The 22,750-nt window shown below is 39.3% G+C and overlaps 2 protein-coding genes across 2 annotated transcripts in view; one reads left to right on the plus strand and one right to left on the minus strand.

Moving 5' to 3' along the window:
* On the plus strand, positions 1-17,748 carry hyls1 (HYLS1 centriolar and ciliogenesis associated). The gene is made up of 12 exons (XM_067988691.1): positions 1-155; positions 533-634; positions 1,256-1,357; positions 2,687-2,778; positions 3,811-4,064; positions 6,059-6,117; positions 10,944-11,104; positions 11,536-11,596; positions 12,358-12,421; positions 16,299-16,380; positions 16,477-16,509; positions 17,503-17,748. Exons 2-12 carry the CDS (start codon positions 535-537, stop codon positions 17,632-17,634), a joined length of 1,140 nt encoding a protein of 379 aa, XP_067844792.1. The 5' UTR covers positions 1-155; positions 533-534; the 3' UTR covers positions 17,635-17,748.
* The window catches only part of mrpl4 (mitochondrial ribosomal protein L4), a 15,708-nt gene continuing 10,653 nt past the window's right edge, over positions 17,696-22,750 (minus strand). Inside the window, exons 6-9 of the mRNA XM_067988693.1 lie at positions 21,909-22,015; positions 21,248-21,357; positions 19,436-19,509; positions 17,696-17,913 (exon numbers count right to left, since the gene is read on the minus strand). Of these exons, the coding sequence (XP_067844794.1) occupies positions 17,768-17,913; positions 19,436-19,509; positions 21,248-21,357; positions 21,909-22,015 (437 nt within the window). The 3' untranslated portion in view covers positions 17,696-17,767. The remainder of the gene's footprint in view (positions 17,914-19,435; positions 19,510-21,247; positions 21,358-21,908; positions 22,016-22,750) is intronic.

Below are 22,750 nucleotides of genomic sequence, written 5' to 3' on the forward strand. Positions count from 1 at the left end.
CATCCCGCCGCTGGGTTATGTTGGTGCGTCTGTTGGACTTTTTGTTTTAACGGTCGGTGTTTGAACAGTTGGAACGTTCCCGCGAGTTGGGCCGCGCGAGGGAACCGTTTAAAAAAAAGAAGCCGCAGAAAAAGGGGAGCTCGCGAGAGGCAGAGGTAAGGAGAGGAGAGGGGAAGGGAGGAGAGGAGAGGAGAAGGGCAGCACCGCGGGGTCAGTGGGTTTAAAGTGCTCCATGAGATCTGTTGGTTTGTGCTAGGGGGTCTGTGCAGCAGTCAAGGCATTTAAATGGGTGGTTTAATTATTTAAAAGGGAGAGCGAGTGGGTGAATGAGCCTTCCCACCCCAGGGTGCAGCGGTGAGATCTGATGCAGCGTCTAGTGCAGCCCTGGTTACTGGAAGGAGGTCCGCTAACAGAGAGCAAGAATTTAAATTATAATTTTACTTTCTATTTGTATATGATTTGAGCATAGCACGGTAATTCTGAAAGAACCTCAATAAAATACTGTAATGCTAAAAGATTTTTTTTTCTTCAGCAATGGCAGGACTGGACTTTACAGATGAAGATGTTGAAGAGCAACTGAATTTGTTGGGCTATCAGAATGTCCCACAACATCAACTTCGAGAGTTCAGAAAAGGTAAAAAGCTGTACCATACCAAGCAGTGGTTGTAGAAAATAGCTATTTATCCCCATAAGGCGACTCTTTACACCCTACTCAGAAATTCACCACTGAAAGATGGGTTTTTAATTTTAATCCTTTCCTGAAGATGGAGATATATGACGGGATACTGTAACTCTTACAATCGCGGTACCTTCTCAAGTGGCCACCCTTCCAAGTGTAGATGGATTATTTTGACTCTGACAGTAGCTGTTCAAGCCAGGGTGGAGAAGGTGGGGCAGGTGGAGGGAAGGAAGATACTCATCTCACTAAGATCAAACACAGTGCAGTGGATTTTGTGAGAATGGAATTGTGAAGCTGTAACAGCTATCAGGAATTCTGATTTAATGGAAAGCTGCATTAGTTGAAGCACAAACCATGATTGATTGTTCCTTCCCCCAACCAAACCCAGGAACATCATCTGTTGCTGAGACACACATTTAGTGGTCTGGCTTACTCTAAACTAAAGCTTGCATCATCTGGCTTAGTAAGTCAGGACTGTATAGCTAACACTATGTTGGTGCAGTCTGATCTGCATTACTGTACTCCCAAAACAACATGTGCTTGGGCTAAATGCAATGACATTTTATGTTCTTTTAGATCTTGAGGAGCTGATCAAGCATGAGCGTTCAAAGAGTCAAACCTCCAGTAAAGCCAGTGATACTCCGGAGTCACGTGGCAGTATGAAGTCATCAAACTATGGTATGACTAATTATGCTTTGTGTGGATATATGTGATAAAACAGCTCAGCTTGTGGATGGGCAGTGAAGCAAGGGAAATGTAATCAATGAAGGATAAAAGAGGAAGAAAAATATTGTCCCTTACAATGTTGATTTATTAAACCTGGACTGAAATTTTGTGTGGGACTGTCAAAAGTTGGGAGGACTTCTTCGAGTCATCAAAGCTTCTGGCTATGAGTGTATGGAGTTTATGGGAAGATTATTACAAATATTAAACTTGGTATTGGAACATTTGATGGAAATAGGAGATTAGATTTTTGAAGGTCATAGCACTGTACAACATTAATCCAGTCATTTTGCAGAAGGGGGTACAGTTAAGTACTTGAGATGACAAACAGAATGATTTTGCATGTCGTGCACTTTTTGAATGCACAATGTAAATGCAATTTTCAGTAGTTTGGAGCAGCCACCATTTTAATTTTCAGACCCAGGGTAACCAAATTCTGCGTGTTAATTTTAACCTAACCCTCCCAACGGGAAGCTGACTGGATGTGATTGATTGCTGATTTTACATCCTGCCCAATTTTACTTTCCATTGATTGTCAGCCTTTTCTTTACCTATACTCCTTCAATCTCAATGGTCCATACGTGCATAGGCCAAACTGGCAAATGGCCGAACTCTTGCTTCATGTTTCTCTCTGTCCGTTCTTGGCATATTTGGTTGTTTGACGATGCCAGTGTCAGGACTGAGTGCTGCTGTCACTTGGCTGTCAAGCAAATGCATGCTGCTGATGAAATGAGAGCTATTTCTATATCCATGAAGCAAATGTGAAAGGGCTGCTTTGAAACTTTACTTTGATAATTAAAGTGACAGCTGCCCCAAACTGCTGGAAGTTGCACTAAACTTCATTCAGAAAATGACATAAAGGCCATTCTTTTAGTCAACTGGAACTTGTTGCATGCATGTTTTCAGAGAGAGATACTGGGCAAAGGAGAAAGGTTCCTGAGAAAGTAACCGTAAAGCAAAATGGAAGACAGATTCAAAAGTATTATCTAAATTGTTTAAATGAAAAACTTGATGTTTCCTATATGGAAAACTTTTATGACTTTGCTCATATGTTAAATGGCTGGTCACTTGCAGAAATTCTTTGCATTACACAAATAATTCAGAATTCTGTTTATATGCCTCTATGTGAAAAGTTTACCTCTTGCGACTGATGAATTAATTTACAATACTTTTGATAAGAATGTATAAGAATTATATTCTATTCAAATGCAATAAATAGTAAATACTTGTAGAGAGCAGGGTGCTATTTCTAGAAGGTTTTTTAGACCCTGGTTTCCTATTAAGTTTCACAGATGAGAAATGGTTCCATACATCATCCCCTTGCGGGAACCCAAACTACAACTCAACGAGCATCCAACTCAGAAAAAGAGAATCAGGTTAGTTGAATTTTGTTTGCTAATAACACAATAGAGAGAACAGTAGAGACAGAGGATGCAGCTAAAGGTTTGCAAAAGGATTTAGGTTGACTCTGCCATTGGTCAGACAAATTGAATATTGCATTTATGAGTATAGGTCAAACAATACAGATTACAAATATACAATGAATGGAATAAACTTTTAGTCCAGGGAGACCTCTTGAGTAATAGCAAACATATCACTTTCATTTTCCCAACAATGTGGTGGAGTAATAAAATGAAAAAGTTAACAATGAATGGAAGTCTCCAAAAGTTATATTAAGGCTTTACGCTGCACTTGTCAAACCATGCTTAAAATAATTTGCCACAAAAAATATGTACACACTGGAATGGGTACAGGTAAGAACACGCAGCTGATTCCAACTGTAATGGGGATGACCTATGAGGAAAGAGCAGAGAAGCTTAAGCTTTGTATCTAGAAAGAAGGCAGTTAAGGGAGGAGATCTCAGTGATGTATTTAAAATATTACATGGTACAGATAAGGTAAACTCCGATTAGTGCTTCAAAGTTAGTTTACAAAATGACTAGAAGACAAACGAGAATTAGTGAAAAGTAAATTTTAAAACAGATTTCGGGCAGCACTTAGCTACTCAAAGATTGATAAATACTTGGAATAACTTGCCAGGCAGAGTAGGAAAGGCAAGAACATTGGGGCTGCAATGGGAGATTTAGGGACTGGAGCTATGAACTTCAATGAACAGAATAGCCTATTATTATCCCTTACTTCTGTTCTCAACTGTGGAATTGCCTGGTACTCATGCTTAAGACAGTGAGTAACTGACTCTAAAGAGAAGTGCCAAATCTTAAACTTATTTTGCTCATCAGTAATTATTGCTCTAGATATATGGGGTAAGTTGTTTGATAGCATAGGTATGAACCTAGCCATACTAACTGTCCACCTGAGTCAGCTTGTTGAGTTCAGTGACTTGATATTGAAATTGTTGTGTTAAAAACTACCTTTTTAATTGGTGCATTCTTCTCTCCCATTTGTAGTCTTTATATAGGAGGGGGATTGAGACTTCCCATGGTGATCCTACGGAATTTCACCAGTGTGACACATATAGCAGATACTCAGTAGCCCCTAATCTATTTAGATGTACATCAGAACCATCTAGGCTAATTCTTCAGAACAGCCCAGATCAGGAGAGTAATAGCAGTCAAGTGCAGTTTGAGAACAGCAGCACAAGCAGCCCTGAAACACCATCTGAAAGCAACAGAAAACCGATCATCCGGAGAAAAGTATTACGGTACGTAAACTGAAAATGAGCTCTTGGGTGAGGTGGGAAGATTTGTGAAAACTAAATGTACTACAGATCTATATATTCAGTTTGTTGAATTTAAATTAACTGGTGATTATATTTTTTTGTAGCACTAAATTCACAATTTGCGGTATTATTCAAATTGCTTAATTTGAATTATTGATCATCTTGATTTTTGAGCAAAAATTACTTTGCATTATCAGGAGTAGACTGTAATTCAAATAGCAACTTTTTCAGCTATGTTGAAGTGTTGAAATAATCTTTTGAATCCTGAATTTCCATGGTAACTTTCAAAATATTTTAAGTAGACCAATATCATCTATAAACTTTGAATGCTGAACACTGTAAAGTAGAACTATGGAATATATGGAACCACAGTACATTTCTCTGTTCACAATACTCTACGGACAAAATCAGAAACTTATGTTTTATTTTCATAGCTGAAATATTCTTGGAATTCTCAGATTAAATGGCTGTGATACAAAGATGTGGAATTTGTCAGGATTTTGTTTTTATAAGTGGCAGATGAAATGGCCGAACAATTTTTCTTGACATAGTTTTTTGCTGCAGCACTAATTTTATTTATTAGTCAGGGCTTTTCTCGTCTTTGACCTCCCCCACAAATTATTTCTGAGCCATGCATCTTCAATCACCTGTGGGATAGGAAGATGCCCTGTTCTCCAATTACTTATAGTGTTCACAAGTAGTGGAGTGACTGCCTGTTTTTCTTCCCACCACCATGATTGTGCAGCTGATAGCAGAAACATTTTGTGAAATCCTGTCAATTGCTGCTGCAGCAGATTGGAGCATCCAATGTACTGGTCCACTCCAACTGTAGCAACCATTTATTTTTGTCTCAACCTATCCAGTTAGGTAGCATCTAAAGTATGTTTCTTGTCTTCTCACCATTGCCCCGATTTTATCTCTGCCTCTCTTGAAAGTGTTAACTTGAGCTACGATACAATTCCACAGGCACTGTTTGTACTTTGGTTCGGCCTCTCTGCTGGCAATTCTTTATCTGTGACTCCAGATAGTGTCAGCAAGATATTCTTGGATGGTAACGGGGTGTATATTATGGTTAAGCCTAACCTTGTCCTCCCCCAACATATACTTTTCAGCAACAGTCACTTGATAGTGATCAGGAGCCAGGAGTTTTCTTTGCTGCTCCTTAGCACGAAGTGCAGAGGTCAATTGAAGAGCCTCTACTGCTACTCTGGCTGAAATTGGCTAATTAGGCACAGAATAGGGATTAAACCTGGGATCCCACACCAGTCAAATCCAAATATTCTCCACATCATGCTGTGCAATGTAGCCCCACCCTCCAAACTCCAGCTTCAGAATCGGATCTGAAAGTAAATACATTTTAAACCATTTTCAGCCACTTTTAGAGATTGTTAATTATGCACTGTGTAAATAGAATACACATCAGAGAGTAACTGAATCTCCCATGTATTCTGCAGTCTGTGGCTGTGGCGTTTTGGGGTTTAGACTGTTTACATACGCATTCAGGCAAAACTCAACAGCAAACACTCTTGATGACTACTTCAAAATTATTTTTTGATCTTTGTAAATAGAAACAAAAGTTCTAAATACCACATGCAGAAGAGCTGTAAAGGGTTTAAATGACTACTGTTCAGTTTTTCTCCCCGAAACCATTTATAGGATCCACATTGGATTTGTGAAGCATGCATTAATACAATGTATAACAGGGAATTGACTTCTTTTGTCCCAGTCACAACTACATTTGGTTAACTGTAAAGGACATTTTTAAATCTGGAAAGTTTAAATAGCAACCAAATCTTTTAATTGAGTGAATTTTGTGCTCATAAAAGAAGCAGTAATGATGCTTGGAAGCTGATCAATTTCTCACTTTTTGCACCCAGTATATCCAGTACTGTCAGTTTGCGTGTTGCATGGGTTAGACACAAAGACCACTATGCTTTGAAATTTTTTTAGAAAGTTTATTGATGTATATTTTGCAGGAAGAAGAATGGACAATTGCACATTTATGATGAATCGACAATCAGCGAGACTGACTCTGGTAAATATAATGGGCTGGTTATTTGTCACTCCTTGGGTTGTACTTCATACGTATAAGCCAATTCTAATTTATTGAAGTACAGCTTATTCCATTAGGCAGATTGGCCAAAATTAGATTTGGTTGTCTGTTCAGGTATTGGCTCTGCAGTAATTAAATGCTGCTTCAAGTCATTGTGCTCTAAGCTTCTTACCTTATTATTCTCTTCATGAAAGAGTTATTAAACCTCTCCATCTGGTGAAATGTATCACTGGTGAATTGTTAGTTGTTAAAGAGGACTGTAGAAAACTGGACTGTCCAGTAGTCGATTTGAGTAATCATGTATAAATCAATGTCTGATCAATCACTGGACAGCGGCAATGATGATAATAAAGAAAAATCATCTTCCTTGTTTTGGTCTGACCAGTCGAGTCAAGAGGACTCTGAACAATACGCAGTAAATAATAAAAAGTCTCAGGCCTTGGGAGACGTTGAAGGAAAGAGCTTCTCAGACAGCCTGACTGGGAGTGATATTTTGAGTCAAAGCAAGGACAGTTCACAGGATCAGACCAACAGTGATTCACCCAATTCTTCCAATCATATGCCTCTGTGTGCACTGCATAGCATAAGAAGTGATGTGTCGTCTAATAATACAGATACAGTCAGCCAGCATAGCAATCCCGGTAGAAGTAAATCTTCTAACTGCATTTCAACAACAGATGCGCCCAACAAACCACAAGAGGAAGTTTTTGGTAAGAGCTAGTGTTAAGAGTGGGGCTTGAAGCTTTGCTTGCTTCTTGCCTGTGTATTCTTAAATTTTGTTTGAGTGTACAGGAAATATGTTCAGAGCTCTTCGATCATCTTTAGGATGATATGTGCTTTGTGTTTTTTTTAATAGACCTTGTGGTAAGAAAGTGAGACAGGACAGTACCTCAACATTGAAGGCCTATGCTTTACAATCACATAGTCACAGGTTTGAACCCCTACTGCATTCCTGCTGCTGCCTTGGCTGAGATCATGTAATTTGGGGAATCAAACCTGGAACCTTCCTATCCTTTTTGGCTAGATTACATTTTGTTTTTTGTTGTTGTCAATTTTGTGCTCATCAAGTTGAGGGACGTTTCGTGCTAGGGAATGGAACACTTCCTGTTTTGGCTACTCAGTATGAGTATCAAGCACTCCCAGGTCATATACAAAATGTTTAGATGTGGAGTAAAGCACCCTTCATGCCATTAACATGTTTCAGCTCCAACCTCCAGAAAAGCATTCCCTACTGCAGAAATATGCAACCTTTTGGAGCATTTAAAAAAATTTTTTTTATATTCGTTCATGGGATGTGGGCGTCGCTGGCGAGGCCAGCATTTATTGCCCATCCCTAATTGCCCTCGAGAAGGTGGTGGTGAGCCGCCTTCTTGAACTGCTGCAGTCCGTGTGGTGACGGTTCTCCCACAGTGCTGTTAGGAAGGGAGTTCCAGGATTTTGACCCAGCGACAATGAAGGAACGGCGATATATTTCCAAGTCGGGATGGTGTGTGACTTGGAGGGGAACGTGCAGGTGGTGTTGTTCCCATGCGCCTGCTGCTCTTGTCCTTCTAGCTGGTAGAGGTCACGGGTTTGGGAGGTGCTGTTGAAGAAGCCTTGGCGAGTTGCTGCAGTGCATCCTGTGGATGGTGCACACTGCAGCCACAGTGCGCCGGTGGTGAAGGGAGTGAATGTTTAGGGTGGTGGATGGGGTGCCAATCAAGCGGGCTGCTTTATCTTGGATGGTGTCGAGCTTCTTGAGTGTTGTTGGAGCTGCACTCATCCAGGCAAGTGGAGAGTATTCCATCACACTCCTGACTTGTGCCTTGTGGAAAGGCTTTGGGGAGTCAGGAGGTGAGTCACTCGCCGCAGAATACCCAGCCTCTGACCTGCTCTCGTAGCCACAGTATTTATATGGCTGGTCCAGTTCAGTTTCTGGTCAATGGTGACCCCCAGGATGTTGATGGTGGGGGATTCGGCGATGGTAATGCCGTCGAATGTCAAGGGGAGGTGGTTGGACTCTCTCTTGTTGGAGATGGTCATTGCCTGGCACTTATCTGGCGCGAATGTTACTTGCCACTTATGAGCCCAAGCCTGGATGTTGTCCAGGTCTTGCTGCATGCGGGCTCGGACTGCTTCATTATCTGAGGGGTTGCGAATGGAACTGAACACTGTGCAATCATCAGCGAACATCCCCATTTCTGACCTTATGATGGAGGGAAGGTCATTGATGAAGCAGCTGAAGATGGTTGGGCCTAGGACACTGCCCTGAGGAACTCCTGCAGCAATGCCCTGGGGCTGAGATGATTGGCCTCCAACAACCACTACCATCTTCCTTTGTGCTAGGTATGACTCCAGCCACTGGAGAGTTTTCCCCCTGATTCCCATTGGACGTTGGCTGAAAGATATGATTCTGTAAGTATGGCTATGTCAGGCTGTTGCTTGACTAGTCTGTGGGACAGCTCTCCCAATTTTGGCATGGGATACAGGATTCATGTGACACAGCTAATGGGTGGGCTGCATGTGATTGCACCAAAATGCAGTCCCCCCCCCCCCGCATATGCAATAAATCCAAGCCTCCAGTACGAAGTAAATCCAAGTTCCATAGGAACGTAGGAATTGCAAGCCCGAAAAAGACAACAGTCCATCTAGTTTGCTTTCTATCATTCTGATAGTGGAATAACTCAACAATAATGGAGTTGTTGACTAATCACGGCAATCAATCTCTATCAATTAGTCAAACAGAAACAGACATGAGGTGAGGAAAATCCCCAGTAGTGGAAAGCTTTTTGAACCATAGATCCAAAGTCATCTGTTCTTCCCAAGCATGCTCCATTTACAACATGTCGTCTCAAATTACTCGTATACTGTATCCCAAAATATTATTTTCTGAAATAAATTTATCTAATTTGTATTTGAATGAATCAATACTATCTGCTTCCACCGTCTCCCGAGAGAACCTGTTCTATAGACTTACCACTCGCTGAAATAATGTTTACGCAGATTAGTTTTGAATTTATCCCTCTTCAATTGCAGGCCATGTCCTCTGGTTTTACTGTTCTGGACAAGGTGAAATAGCTTGTCATGGTCTACATTATCTAGTCTAGAGGAAAGAAGAGAGTGAATTAGTGTTTGAAATGTTATATATTGAGTGTTTATTTTAGATAATTCATATTCTTGTAATACTACTTTGATATTAGAATACTTTATTATTGTAGTATTGTTTGTGTCAGTGAGTGAGCTGAAATCTTACAAAAGTTGCACAGGGTGTTAGTAGTTTTCCTGGAACTGTCAAACGTCTAAAGGTTAAAATTTCTGAGGTAAAACTTTTGCCTTATAGCAGAGATTCTACAGCAGTAAGCCGTTCTGTTTTAATAGTTGTAATGACTAAGACTTCATCTAGAAGTTGTGCAGACTTATAGATGGCTGTATATTACAAGGCTATAATTCAGTTGAGTGGTTCTGCTGATGTTTAAAATTATTGGAGGTGTAAACTTGCTGTCAACAACAAAAACTTGCATTTATATAGTGCCTTTAGGTTGTAAAAACGTCCCAACGCACTGCACAGTGTGTTATCAGACAAAATTTGACACCAAGCCACATAGACCAAAAGCTTGGTCAAAGAGAGAGGTTTTAAGGAGTGACTTAAAGGAGGAGACAAAGGTGGAGAGATTCAGGGAGGGAATTCCAGTGCTTAGGGCCTAGGCAGCTGAAGGTACATCTGCCAATGATGGAGCGATGAAAATCGTGGATGCGCTTGAGGCCAGAATTGGAGGAGCACAGAGATCTTGGAGGGTTGTAGCGCTGGAGGAGGTTACAAAGATAGGGAGGGGCGAGGCCATAGAGGGATTTGAACTTGAGGATGAGAATTTTAAAAACGAGGCGTTGCCAGACTGGTAGACAATGTAGGTCATCAAGCACGGGTGATGGATGAACGGGATTTGGTGCAAGTTAGGATACAGGCAGCAGAGTTTTGGATGAACTCAAGTTTATGGAGGGTGAAAGGTGGGAGGCCGGCCAGGAGAGCATTGGAATAGTCGAATCTGGAGGTAACAAAGGCGTGGATGAGGGTTTCAGCAGCAGATGAACTGAGGCAGGATCGGAGGTGGGCGATATTAGGAATCAGCTATTTACTCTGAATGTATAATATCTTGTTTTCTACCATTCTTGTCTGAGTACTAAGTATAGTTGCACTGTGCTTGTGGTATAGACAAAAGGGCAATAAAGCAAATGTTATCTAGGACCTGAAGGTGTGATAAGGTTTATGTTTTTAACTTTCTTCGAACAATGGTTTATTCTATATTCTGGGTCACAGAAGATTTAAACAGTAGCACTAGCTTTGGTGAAGCTGAAAACTGGAGAACCCTCTTTTACAGTACACAACAGTCAATCTAATCTATTTTCAAGTACAGACTTCTCCGGGGGCAGATGTGTACATTTTTTGTACTCGCCCTATTCAGAAGTGAGAGGTGGATATGCTTGGAGAGGCAGTTCAGGACTGCCAATGTGTTTCTTTGTATATCGTAATAAGTGGTGGCAAACACTTGAGGTTTGACAGTGTAAAGAAGGCATATTCCAACTTTTTCTGATTATTTTTTGATGCAACAAAGGACCCATGAGGCTCTGTAGGAGGAAAGGGGAGAATGGGAAGCCTCTCTGCTGCTTTTGCTCATCCTTTGAGAAATTTATCGAATACTTCACTGCTCACAGTAGTTGATCATAATCTTGAAAAATAGTGGAGAACTTTTGCATTGCTATTTAATGTAATACTACAACAGCTTCTTTCTCTTGTATAATGGTTCTGTAATCTTTTGTTAAACTTTTTAAAGATGCAGTCAGTGAATTGGGACAGAGGATCAGCAGATTTCAGACTCTCGGCAATGAAGCAGAGTCTGACACAGATAGTGAAGAATTGAGCAGCACGACTGATACTGGAAGCATAGCTGGAAGACAACCAAATTCTGCCCAACCATTCTTCACAAGAGATCTGGTAACTAATCTGAACAGTGTCATGCTTTTGCTTGTTTTTGTACCAATTTGGGTCAGGGACATTTCCTTCTCCCGTACATTTAATTGTGATTGACATGTAGGATGAACACTGCAGAATGATAAAATATATTCAAATTAAATGTGAGCAATTAATCTTCCAGTGAAGATACTTTTTTAAAAAAATTGTATTTTTTTAATTGCATGGAAATAAAAATATACATATTTGTTCTTGGGATGTGGGTGACACTGACAAGGGCATTGAACAACCCTGGTTGCCCTGAGGGCATTAAGAATCAAATTACATATTGTGGTACAGGAATCATGTGTAGGCCAGACCAGGTAGCAGCAGCAGCTTCTCTTCCCTTAAGGTTTGTTGGGATTGTACAAATGAAGCATTGTGCTGATTTAGAAATTTGTTCTCTTCCTCTGCAGTGGAGCCATAGGCCTGCAGGAAGTGAAGGCTACGGTTGTGTTGCGAATGGACCAAAATCATGTGAGTATTACATTTTTATCTCCAGTACAATTAAGTATGTTAGCTTCTCACAATTTAAGAACCCATGTAAATCTTTTGTACAAAGAAACTAATGTCCAGTGAAACTATTCTAATCTGTATTCTAAGCTGAAGCATTACTAAAATCAAGAGGCTATCAGAGACCTTATTAAATCCAGCTTTATACTGGTCCTTTCTTAGTTCGGATTCCAGACTGGTGTCTTTGCTTGCACTCTAAATCTGTCTCTCTCATCCCCACAGCAAATTCATAGACCCATGAAAACAGTAGTATGTTGGTAGTAATAGGAGTTGGTAGTACTCACCCAAATCAGAAGCTTGTAGGTTCAAGCTCCGCTCCAGGACTGAACACATAGTCTAGGCTGTACTGAGTTCAGTATTGTTAGAGGTGCTGTCTTTCATGTGAGACATTAAACTAGGGGAAAATATGCCTGTCTGGGTGGGTGTAAAAGATCCTATGACACTATTCAAGGAGGAGCAGAGTTTTCTCATAAGTTCCTGGCCAAAATTCCTCCGTCCACCAAAAACAGCTTAACTGGTCATTCATCTCGCTTGTTGTTTGAGACCTTGCTGTGTGCAAATTGCTTGCCTACATAACAGCGACTGAACTTCAAAAGTAATTGGCTATAAAGTGCTTTGTGATGTTCTCTGTATGTGATAAGATACTGTATAAATGTAAGTTTATTCTTCCTAACTGGAATGGCGCAGAATATATATTTAACTTTTTTAAATCAATGTTGTTGTAGTTATTAGGCCAGTAATGGATCATCCTCACACAAGAAACCTAAAGAGAACTGATCCTGTAGCAAAGTAAGTTGTTAGTCATTTCCATTTTTAAAATCTGCAACACTACTGGAATTGTTTGCTTGGCCGACAAAAGATCTAAAGTACTAAACTTTGACAACGCTAGTGTCACTTATGTTTTCACCTTCCATTCTATTAGCCTCTGCATTTTTCGGATCATCTTCCAGGCATACAAGGTATCCTTCCCCCCCACCACCACCGCTTTCTAGAGGGACCATTCCCTCTAGGATATTTTTGTTCATTGTTCCATCATGCTAACTTCTAGCTGCTCTTCCCTGGCACTTTCCCATGCACGGATTCACCTGTTCATTCGCATTTTCTCAGACCATTGCCCGGAGCCCCCAGACATTGTTTCATATGAGAGAGCAGTTTACATGTATTTTCTATAATCCATTTTCTATAATGTATTTTCTATAATTTTGTATTCAATGCTCATGAAACCAAATAGTTACTTTGCCAAATATCTGTTTTGTCCACGTGTGAGGTGATCCTGACCTCTGACTCACTTTCATTTCTCCCAAACAATTTTCACTTTGATCTTTCTGTCTTTAGTCTCCTATATTGTTCAAAGCTCAACTCGAGGTTCAAGAACAGTAATTTATCTTTTTGATGGGCACTCTGCAGCCTTCTGACCTGAAAATTGTTATTAGCAACTTCTGACCTTAACTGCTGTCATTTTCTTGAAGCTGGTTACTGAGGATATAAGGCAGGGAGGAGAGACAGGTGGCTGTTTAGGACTAGACCCTTCAGAGTATAGCTTGGGAGAGGGAGCAGAAATGCTGGATACAGCAGAGGCACTGGCCAATCTTTTCTTTTTAGTGTTGACTGCTCTGCTGTGTTTCTAACATTGTTTTTAAAAAAATTTCCCCCACCTGTTCATTTGCCTTCACTTTGAAGGATTTTTTGTGTCTCTCTTTCCCCCCCACCCCATACTCTCATGCACTTCTAATGTCTTTTCATTGCTTCACTGCAGATCTTTGTATATTGTGCACCAGTTTTCACCTTTTTTAAAACACCTGTTTGCTGACTCTTCACCTTTTGACAATACACTATTGTTCTCTTCTCCCACCCAGCGTTATTAATCTATACTTCCTCTTTTTAGATGCTGACATACCTGCCACATATTTTCAGTAGCGCAGTTTTTTTCTTGCTTCTTCTGAACATCCAGTTGGATTTAAATAGGGGTTATGATCCAAACAAAGTTTCTCAAAACTGAGGATTAATCTTTATTCTCCCCTCTCAATTTTATGCTCAAAGTAAGGTGGTTAGTTGAATAGTTCCAGTTTTTAATCAAGTGCTCCCAAAAGGCTCCCCTTTACTCTTTGCCACAATGTACCTTAAACTTACCTTCAAAGAGTATCCACTACTGCACTAGTGTTTTTCTAGTTCTCCAGCCATCTCCATGATAGTGATTATGCCAAACTGCAGCATTATGGTCCAATTTGTGCTTGTGAAGCCACTCACTATATAGGAACAGGAGTAGGCCATTTAGCCCCTCGAGCCTGTTCCGGCAATCAGTGAGATCATGGCTGATCTGTAACCTAACTCCATATACCTGTTTTAGTCCCATATCGCTTAATACCTTTTGGTTAACAAAAATCTATCAATCTCAGATTTAAAATTAACAATTGTGCTCGCATCAACTGCCGTTTGCAGAAGAGAGTTCCAAACTTCTACCACCCTTTGCATGTAGAAGTGTTTTCTAACTCCTGAAAGTCCTGGCTCTAATTTTTGGGCTATGTTCCCTAGTCCGACACTCCCAAACCAGCGGAAATAGTTTCTCTATCTACCCTATTAGTTCCCCTTAATATCTTGAAAACTTCAATCAAATCACGTCTTAATCTTCTAAATTTCAGGGAATACAACCCTAGTTTGTGTAATCTCTCCTCATAATTTAACCCTTGGAGTCCAGGTATCATTCTTGTAAATCTATGCTGCACTCCCTCCAAGGCCAATATATCCTTCCTAAGCTGCAGCGCCTAGAACCGAACACAGTACTCCAGGTGTGGTCTAACCAGGGCTTTGTATAGCTATAGCATAACTTCTACCCCCTTGTATTCTAGTCTAGATATAAAGGCCAGCATTCCGTTAGCCTTTTTGATTATTTTCTGTACCTGTCCATATCATTTTAATGATCTATGTACTTGGACTCCTAAGTGTCTTTGGACCTCTGATTTGAGCTTTTTACCATTTAGAAAGTACTCTGATCTATCCTTTTTAGGTCCAAAGTGGATGACCTCACACTTGCCTACATTGAAATCCATCCATCCACTATGGTGATTACTACAGAACTTGTCACTTTAGAATCCTTTGTGAAGAGAGATGAGACTTTTATTACATCACTCGAGTTTTTACCTTTATTGGAGTTCCCTTGCTTACAGGACCATCTTATGTTCACCAACCCTTGAATGTATTCGACAGCATCTTCAACCTAAATATTCCTGGGTCGCACCATAAGAACATAAATAGGAGCAGGAGTAGGCCATACGACCCCTCGAGCCTGCTGTGCCATTCAACAAGATCATGACTGATCTTCAACCTCAACTCCACTTTCCTGCCCTTTCCCTATATCCCTTGATTCCTTTAGTGTCCAAAAATCTATTGATCTCAGTTTTGAATATATTCAACAACTGAGCATCCACAGCCCTCAGATTCACAACCCTCTGAATGAAGAAACTTTTCCCATCTTGGTCCTAAATGGCTGTCCCCTTATCTTGAGACCCTTAGTTCTAGACTCTCCAGCCAGGGGAAACAGCTTCTCAGCATTTACCCTGCCAAGCCTTCCAAGAATTTTATTCGTTTCATTAAGATCACCTCTCATTCTTCTAAACTCAAGAATATAGGCCCATTCTACTCGATCTCTCCTCATAGGACAACCCTCTCATCCCATAAATCAATCTAGTGAACCTTTGTTGCACTGCCTCGAAGGCAAGTATATCCTTCCTTAGATAAGGAGACCAAAACTGTAGATAGTACTCCAAGTGTGGTCTCACCAGAGCCCTATATAATTGCAAGACCTCCTTACTCTTATACTCCAACCCTCTTGCAATAAAGGCCAACATACCATTTGTCTTCCTAATTGCTTGCTGTACCTGCATGTTAACTTTGATTCATGTACAAGGACACCCAAATCCCACTGAATACCAACATTTCTTAATCTCTCACCTTTTAAAAAATAGTCTGCTTTTCTATTCTTCCTACCAAAGTGGATAATTTCACATTTCCCCATATTATACTCCATCTGCCACCTCTCGCCTACTTAACCTGTCCAAATCCCTTTGCAGCCTCTCTTTGTCTTTCCCACCTAGCTTTGTATTGTCAGCAAACTTGGATATATTACACTCAATCCCCTCATCTAAGTCATTGATGTATATTGTAAACAGCTGAGGTCCAAGGACTTATCCTTGCGGCACCCCACCCCACTAGTTACAACCTGCCAACCCGAAAATGACCCGTTTATTCCTACTCTGTTTTCTGTCCATTAACCAATCTTTAATCTATGCTAATATTACTCCCAATTCCATGAGCCCTAATTTTGTGTAACAACCTTGTGTGGCACCTTATCGAATGCCTTTTGAAAATCCACATCTACATCCACTGGTTCCTCCTCATCTACTCTGCTAGTTACAGTACTGACTCTGCCTAATCATATGATTTTCTAAGTGCCCTATTACTTTGTCCTTAATAATAACAGATTCTAGCATTTTCCCTATTATTGCTGTAGTTGAGTCTTTATTTGAAATTACTAAACTTGTGCCCCAATTCTTATTTATGTAAAAGTATGTGTTTCTTATCTAGCCTGTTAAGCCAACCGATAAGCTACATATGTTAGGTGGCTGTTTCAGCAGAGATTTTACTGCATATATGCAATCGTCTTTTTCAGGTATTTTGAATATAAACGAAACTGGGAAACCTTCAGAACTCCCGGAGAAAAAGATAGGAAAGAACTGCGATGGGGCATAAGGGTATGTATCTCTACCCCTTTACCAGGAAAGCTGCGATTTTAAATTTGTGATGTTAGCATACTTAAATAAACATAAGTATAACTTTTTCTTCCCCAGGAACAAATGCTTTATAAGAGCCAACTACCTCTGGTGAGTAGTACTGTTTTCTTCTCACATTTTCTACTGACTCCCACTATCGTTTTTCCACAACCACCAACTTAAGCCAAGCTTTCTTGAATCATGGTGGTCATATTGACTTTAAAATAGCCAGTGTAAATCCAAATTAAAAGATTACATGCTTTGCTGCTGCTTTTAGTATTTTTATAATACTTTGCACTTGCAGTATGCTAAATGAGTACCTGCTGCAGTTTATAATCTAAATTATTTGTACTGTTTATGGGAATAACAATTGTAAACAATTTTACAACACCAAGTTATAGTCCAACGATTTTATTTTTAATCCCACAAGCTTTCGGGGGCTTTCCCCTTCCTCAGGCGGTGTGGAAAAGACAATTTCGAATCCTTTGCATTTTAAGATCACAGAACAAAGCCTGGTGATTACTGCCCGTTGCCAAGGCAATCACAGTGAGCAGACAGAAAGGTGTCATCTAAAAGGCCACTGAATATACAACCCCCCAAAAAAAGAGAGAAAGATAAGGAAGACAGTCAATGACCCGTTATATTAAAAACAGATAACATTTGTTCGCTGGTGGGGTTACGTGTAGTGTGACATGAACCCAAGATCCCGGTTGAGGCTGTCCTCATGGGTGCGGAACTTGGCTATTAATTTCTGCTCGACGATTTTGCGTTGTCGTGTGTCTCGAAGGCCGCCTTGGAGTACGCTTACCCGAAGGTCGGTGGCTGAATGTCCATGACTGCTGAAGTGTTCCCCGACAGGGAGAGAACCCTCCTGTTTGGCGATTGTTGCATCTCCACTTTATGGGAATAGGTTGACATGTAATTCTGAGTAATGTAACTGAAGAGTTCCACAAATGCTTGAAAGTTAGTCTTCACTTTATTTTTTGTTGTAAATGTTGCTAATCTGGTTGTAAATTGCTTCTTAGTAAGTTTAGAAGTAGCTTGTGGTTTATCAATAGAATAACTCTTTGCTTTGTGAATTCTTTTCCCCCCTACCTCCCATAGAAACCTCAACGCATTTATGTTCCAAATGACTATGTTGTACCAACAGAGAAGAAAAGGTCTGCATTGCGATGGCAAATTAGACATGAACTAGCAAATGGAACCATTCCACAGAAGTTTTTCTATCCTTTATAGCTGGACTAACTCAGTACATTTTTATATAAATAATGTTCTTTTGTAATTGACTGACAAAGCATGAAGTCAACAATTTTATTGAAACCATACAAAATAAAACAAAACATTTCTAAACCTGTTTTCCATTCAATTCTTAAGGAAAATCTCTGTAAGGTAGGTTGAACGGATAGAGGGGGGAGAATCTGGTATCGTGCCACAGCAGCTTCTTCTCTAGAAAACTGACCGCATCCAATGTTAGGACCAAGGTCTCGTGTTTCAGCATACTGTGGACATTCAGCCCTGAAAGAGAATAGAACAGCATTTCAGAAAACCAAGACTCATTTGGAAGCAGCTTTCCTTTTATGATTAAATGAGAGTACTTTTTACATCTCATGGTAGCACGAGTTTCCAGGTCAGCATGAAGTGCAAGTTAGATGTAGGATAAATCCTCTATGTGGCTCCAATTATGCTTGTGACAGCTAATTAATGTTGAATTGAGTAGGCATGTGATAGAGGACTCAAGCCCACTGTAGGAGCATGGACTTAGAGTTTTCATTCATCCAACAGTAACAAATGTTAAAAAGTGCTTTTCTTCAAACTGTACCATTTTATAACTTTCTGTACATTCTAGAAATGCAAGTGTGAAACTAAACATATAGCTGGTCTACTTTAAAAATTAACCTAAATAGGTAACTAGTCACTTTTCACCTAAATAGGTAACTAGTCACTTTTCCTTAAAAAATTGGTTAGGAGAAAGAGTTAAAGGCAGTTTTTCAGAGTGAATGGAAATGGGTAGTGGTGTCAGATGTCTGGTTTTGAGAGCTGTAAACCTGTTGCAGGAATACAAGTCCCTTTCAAGGACTGCTTACAAGTAGATGGAATGTTTAGGGCACATTTTGTAACTTACGTAGTTTCTTGCTTGAAACAGTTTTATGATCATCAATACCTGCATGATGTACATACTTAAAGATCTTCATGTATCCTGATCTATCTGCTCAGGCTTTTAACTGTTTCCCACATTACACTAGCTCATTTAACATAACTCATGCTGTCAGGATTTCATTGAAAACTAGTACAAAATGAAAGGACATAGGAAAGTAAATAGGAAGAAATTCGTGGATGGAAAAATCCCAGAGTCAGTCACACCATTTTTGTATTGGTACTTTTACGGAAACATGAGAATAAATTCCCTATTCTAACAAACCATTGATAAGTGCTGCTCTGAAAACACTGTAGGGCAAGTTGTAATCTAGTTAATAAAGATAATGGAAGTTTCGATATTGTACTGATTGAGTGAAGAATACAGTTGCTGATGTGTTATTTTGCCCTCCCCACCCTCTTCCTTTTTCTAAAAGCAGCAATTCATGTTGATGTAGACATCCACTAGCATTGGCAGCCCTCTGATAACTCAAATGACCATTCTTCATTAGTGAACTTGGAGAAAGACATCACAGTCCAACTCTATCCTGTCTTCACCCAAAATCTACACACACTTTCCATGAGAGGTCAATGGCCAATGAACCTCTAACTGATTTTTTTTTTCCTTTTCCCCATCCCTAGCCCAGAGACACAGAAGCCAATTGTGGTTCCCTAGCAGAGACATTAAACCTGGGACTTTCCTGTTCTGTAAAGCTTAGTACCACACTAAGGCATGAATTTACCTACTGAGCCACTGGCTCAAAGTATGTTACACATTAAAGGTTACACCACGGTGATGAATGGATGTAAGGCTTTGATAATATGAATTGTTAGATATTCTGAAATTTTCTTTAAATTTATGTTGGACCAAGCAATAAGTAATGCAAAGGAAACAAAATCTTACCTATAACAGGCATCACCGTTACAGTTTTAGAATATTTTGTTGCCTCTAAAATATTTTCTGGCATGTCTTCATTACTAAAGGAATGAATAGTAAGTGAATCAATTTCACAATACATACAGAAACATTTAATAAAGTCATTGTTCCATCTAAAGTATCTTGCCACAGTAAGAGAAGTTTCAGTTGACATTTCCTCTTGAAAAAATAGCCTGTTTTTCTCTGTAATCAGCCTGTTAATGAAACTGCAGGAATATATAACTAAAATGTATGATTTCAGAGATTTTGTTAGGTCATTAATTGCACCAAAGAAACAGCATTCTTCTTTGCATGTTACCCAAATTACCTAACTGCAGAACTCAAAAGGGAAAGAAAGTCTATAGGTAACATTTTTTTTGAAAGTACTGGTCCAATGCCCATGTTAAAAACAATTAAAATATTCATTGTTTTAAAATACCAACCATCTTCCTTTCAGATTACTTTGTTGATGTCAGAGAGGAGAAGCTGCCAACATAGAGCAGCACCATTCATTTTTACTGCAGTTGCAACTCTAAATCAGTCTAAGCTGATCCAGAGCAGAGCCGAGCCATGCCATCCCAGAAAAAAGTTACCTGCAGCATATTGCAAATTTTGCTGGTTGCATGTTTTAATTGTACTGCATTAAAAGATGTTAAAATTTTCCTGCAATGCCCTAAAGTTAAGTTGAACTGAAAGCAAAAATTACTCTTCCCAACTGAAGAATAATAGAAAAACACTGCTTATGAGACTTGACTACCTCATTCCAATTCTGAAGTCCACATTTGCAGAACCCCTAGAAACATTTACTCGAGTTCCTTTTCTACTTTTTGGTTTACCATTTGGCTGGCTTCCTTTTTAGTAGGTGTCTTATGTAGCAGCAGTTTTTTTAAACAGGTAAATTTTGTGTAGCTCCTGCCAGGTTTAACATTCCCATTTAAGGAATTTTGTACAGATGGTCACAATAAAGATTTTATATGAATTGTCATATGGCCTTGCCTTAAAGTAAAACTGACCTTAACAGAAAACACATTTGTTTTTATTATTTCTCAGGATGTGGGTGCTACCTGCAAGACCACATTTATTGCCCATCCCTAGCTGCCCTAAATGATGATGGGCCTTCTGCAGCAATTTTTTTTTACAACTGAGTGGCTTGCTAGATTTCTTCAGAGAGTTGTGTACAGGTGGCTGGTTCTCCTTCCCGAAAGATAGTGAACCGGTTGGGTTTTTGTGACAATCTATCAGTTTTCATGGACATTTTTGACCACCAATAAGCAGATTTATTGAATTCAATTTCACAACTTGCCATGGTGGGATGTGAACTGATGATCTTTGGATAGCCAGTCCAATACCTACTGCACTCCATAACTTTTACACTGTAATACTCTATATACTCTGACTAGTGTGATTCAAATAAAATGCATTTCAACTGACTTCTCTTGAAATTACTTATTTGGTAGACATCTAATTTTTCTTGCAGAATAGAATTAAAATTTAAGTTTTCTTGTGTGATGGCTTACTGGCCACTATTGATTGGCAGTTGAACTCATTCCCCAGAATGAGTGTAAAACTTGATTAAATGCCAGTGACAACTGTACAATGAAAGAATCAACTTTAGATCTTTAGTGCATTTATAATTAATTGGCATATGCAGTAAAGGCAATACTGCATCTACAATATCTTTGTTTGGTGATGGATTAAAAAGTTTATACTAATTCTCTCTCAAAGCAGTTATATTCAGTTAACCTTACGCTATAGGAGGTTCACAAATAATACAAACTAGTACAAAGAACAAATACTTACACATCTACAATAAGGACAGAATCTCCCCAGTGTCTATACCGTGCCAAATCAAGAAGGTATTGTGGATCTGGGCTAGGCATCTCCAGGGAATCAATAATGTGAAGGTAATCCTAAAAATACAGCCATCAAAAGTTATTGCCAAAAGTGCAATAATGGACTAAAATTAGGGTGAGATATAAAAAAAAATCAGTAGATGAATAGAAGAATGATTAAATATTCTGACCAAGTTTTGCTTTGTATCAACTAGGCTGACAAATTAGGAATAGTCTTCATTTTCCCTTAAGCATAGTTGCAGAAAGTCACTGATTAAAAACTACAGAATAGATGCCTCAAGGCCACACTACTATAGAAGTACTTCCAAAATGAATTTTCTGTTCTCTCACACTTCAACATCTTTACTAAAAAAGATGCTCAGTCATAATTTAGGTTCAGCTACCTTTGAATTATGCTGCCTTCTTGATTAACCCAGAAACCTTAGCAGTTGGAGAAGAGGTTTCTCAGGTGCTCTACAGCAAATAATTATGAATGAAATTGCCTTGGCCAGATATGCCATCTAGTGGTCACAACTAAAAAAAAGCTTAGGTTTGGAGACACCAAAAAGTGAAATAAAACAGATATAAATTTTATAAATCAGGGTTAGAAAGAGAAGACTAGTCCTTACCTGAGCAAACTTCATAGTGAGAGCCACTTTCAGACCCATTACACGAACTTTCATGGGCAACATGTAATAATAACTAGTTGGCCCTCGAGGTCCATGGGCAACACCACCTATAAAACAAAACAATTTCTATGATGGTTGGTAACTGCTTTTTTTTGTCAGATTTTTGCCCAACTCATATCTTGCTGGGTTCTTTCTTCCCAAACTCTTTAAAACCAGCTTGCATCAATTATTTCACTATAAAAAAGCAAACAGTGGAAACCTTTTCCCATTGTTCTTCCATACTACAATAATTGTTTACATTTGCTGTTGGCTTTATTGTATCATGTTGTAAGAAGCACTCATTTTAATATGTATATTTTCTGTGAGAATTGCTTATATTTCGAAAGATTTCAAAAAAGACCATTTTTAAAAGAGTGAATAAACATTTAAAGCAGAGGGCATTCCATGCGAATGGGGAGAGCGCATAGCAGTGGGATTTGTTCTGGACTGCTCTGCAAAAAGCCAAATTCCTCTGCCTGAGCTATAAACGTCTATGGTTCGAAGATTCTGCTTTAACCTAGCCATTTTATTGTAGAACGTTATTGGATATTTCACAGCTAGGCTTTCTCTACTCAAAAAAAAAAAGTTCCTTTGACAATTTATTTGATACTTGAAGCACGTTATTCAATTAAGGGAATTATATTATTGGAAAAGACTAAAAGGAATGCAGCTATTACAAAAGAATATTAGGAATGTGGTCAACCACTGCAATATTCCTGGCTTCTGGAATACAAAAAAAAATGGAGATTTATGAAAACAAACAATGCTCAAAGAAAACACTTGCAAATTAAAATTTGTGCTTT

Source organism: Heptranchias perlo, chromosome 8 (genome assembly GCF_035084215.1).
Source record: "Heptranchias perlo isolate sHepPer1 chromosome 8, sHepPer1.hap1, whole genome shotgun sequence".
Classification (NCBI taxonomy): domain Eukaryota; kingdom Metazoa; phylum Chordata; class Chondrichthyes; order Hexanchiformes; family Hexanchidae; genus Heptranchias; species Heptranchias perlo.

Excerpts from the sequence above, each read along its gene's own strand:
- hyls1 (XM_067988691.1), top strand. The coding sequence starts at position 535 with ATGGCAGGACTGGACTTTACAGATGAAGATGTTGAAGAGCAACTGAAT. Across the intron at positions 2,779-3,810 it reads ACTCAGAAAAAGAGAATCAG|TCTTTATATAGGAGGGGGAT; the intron begins GTTAGTTGAATT and ends TCCCATTTGTAG. Across the intron at positions 11,105-11,535 it reads CATTCTTCACAAGAGATCTG|TGGAGCCATAGGCCTGCAGG; the intron begins GTAACTAATCTG and ends CTTCCTCTGCAG.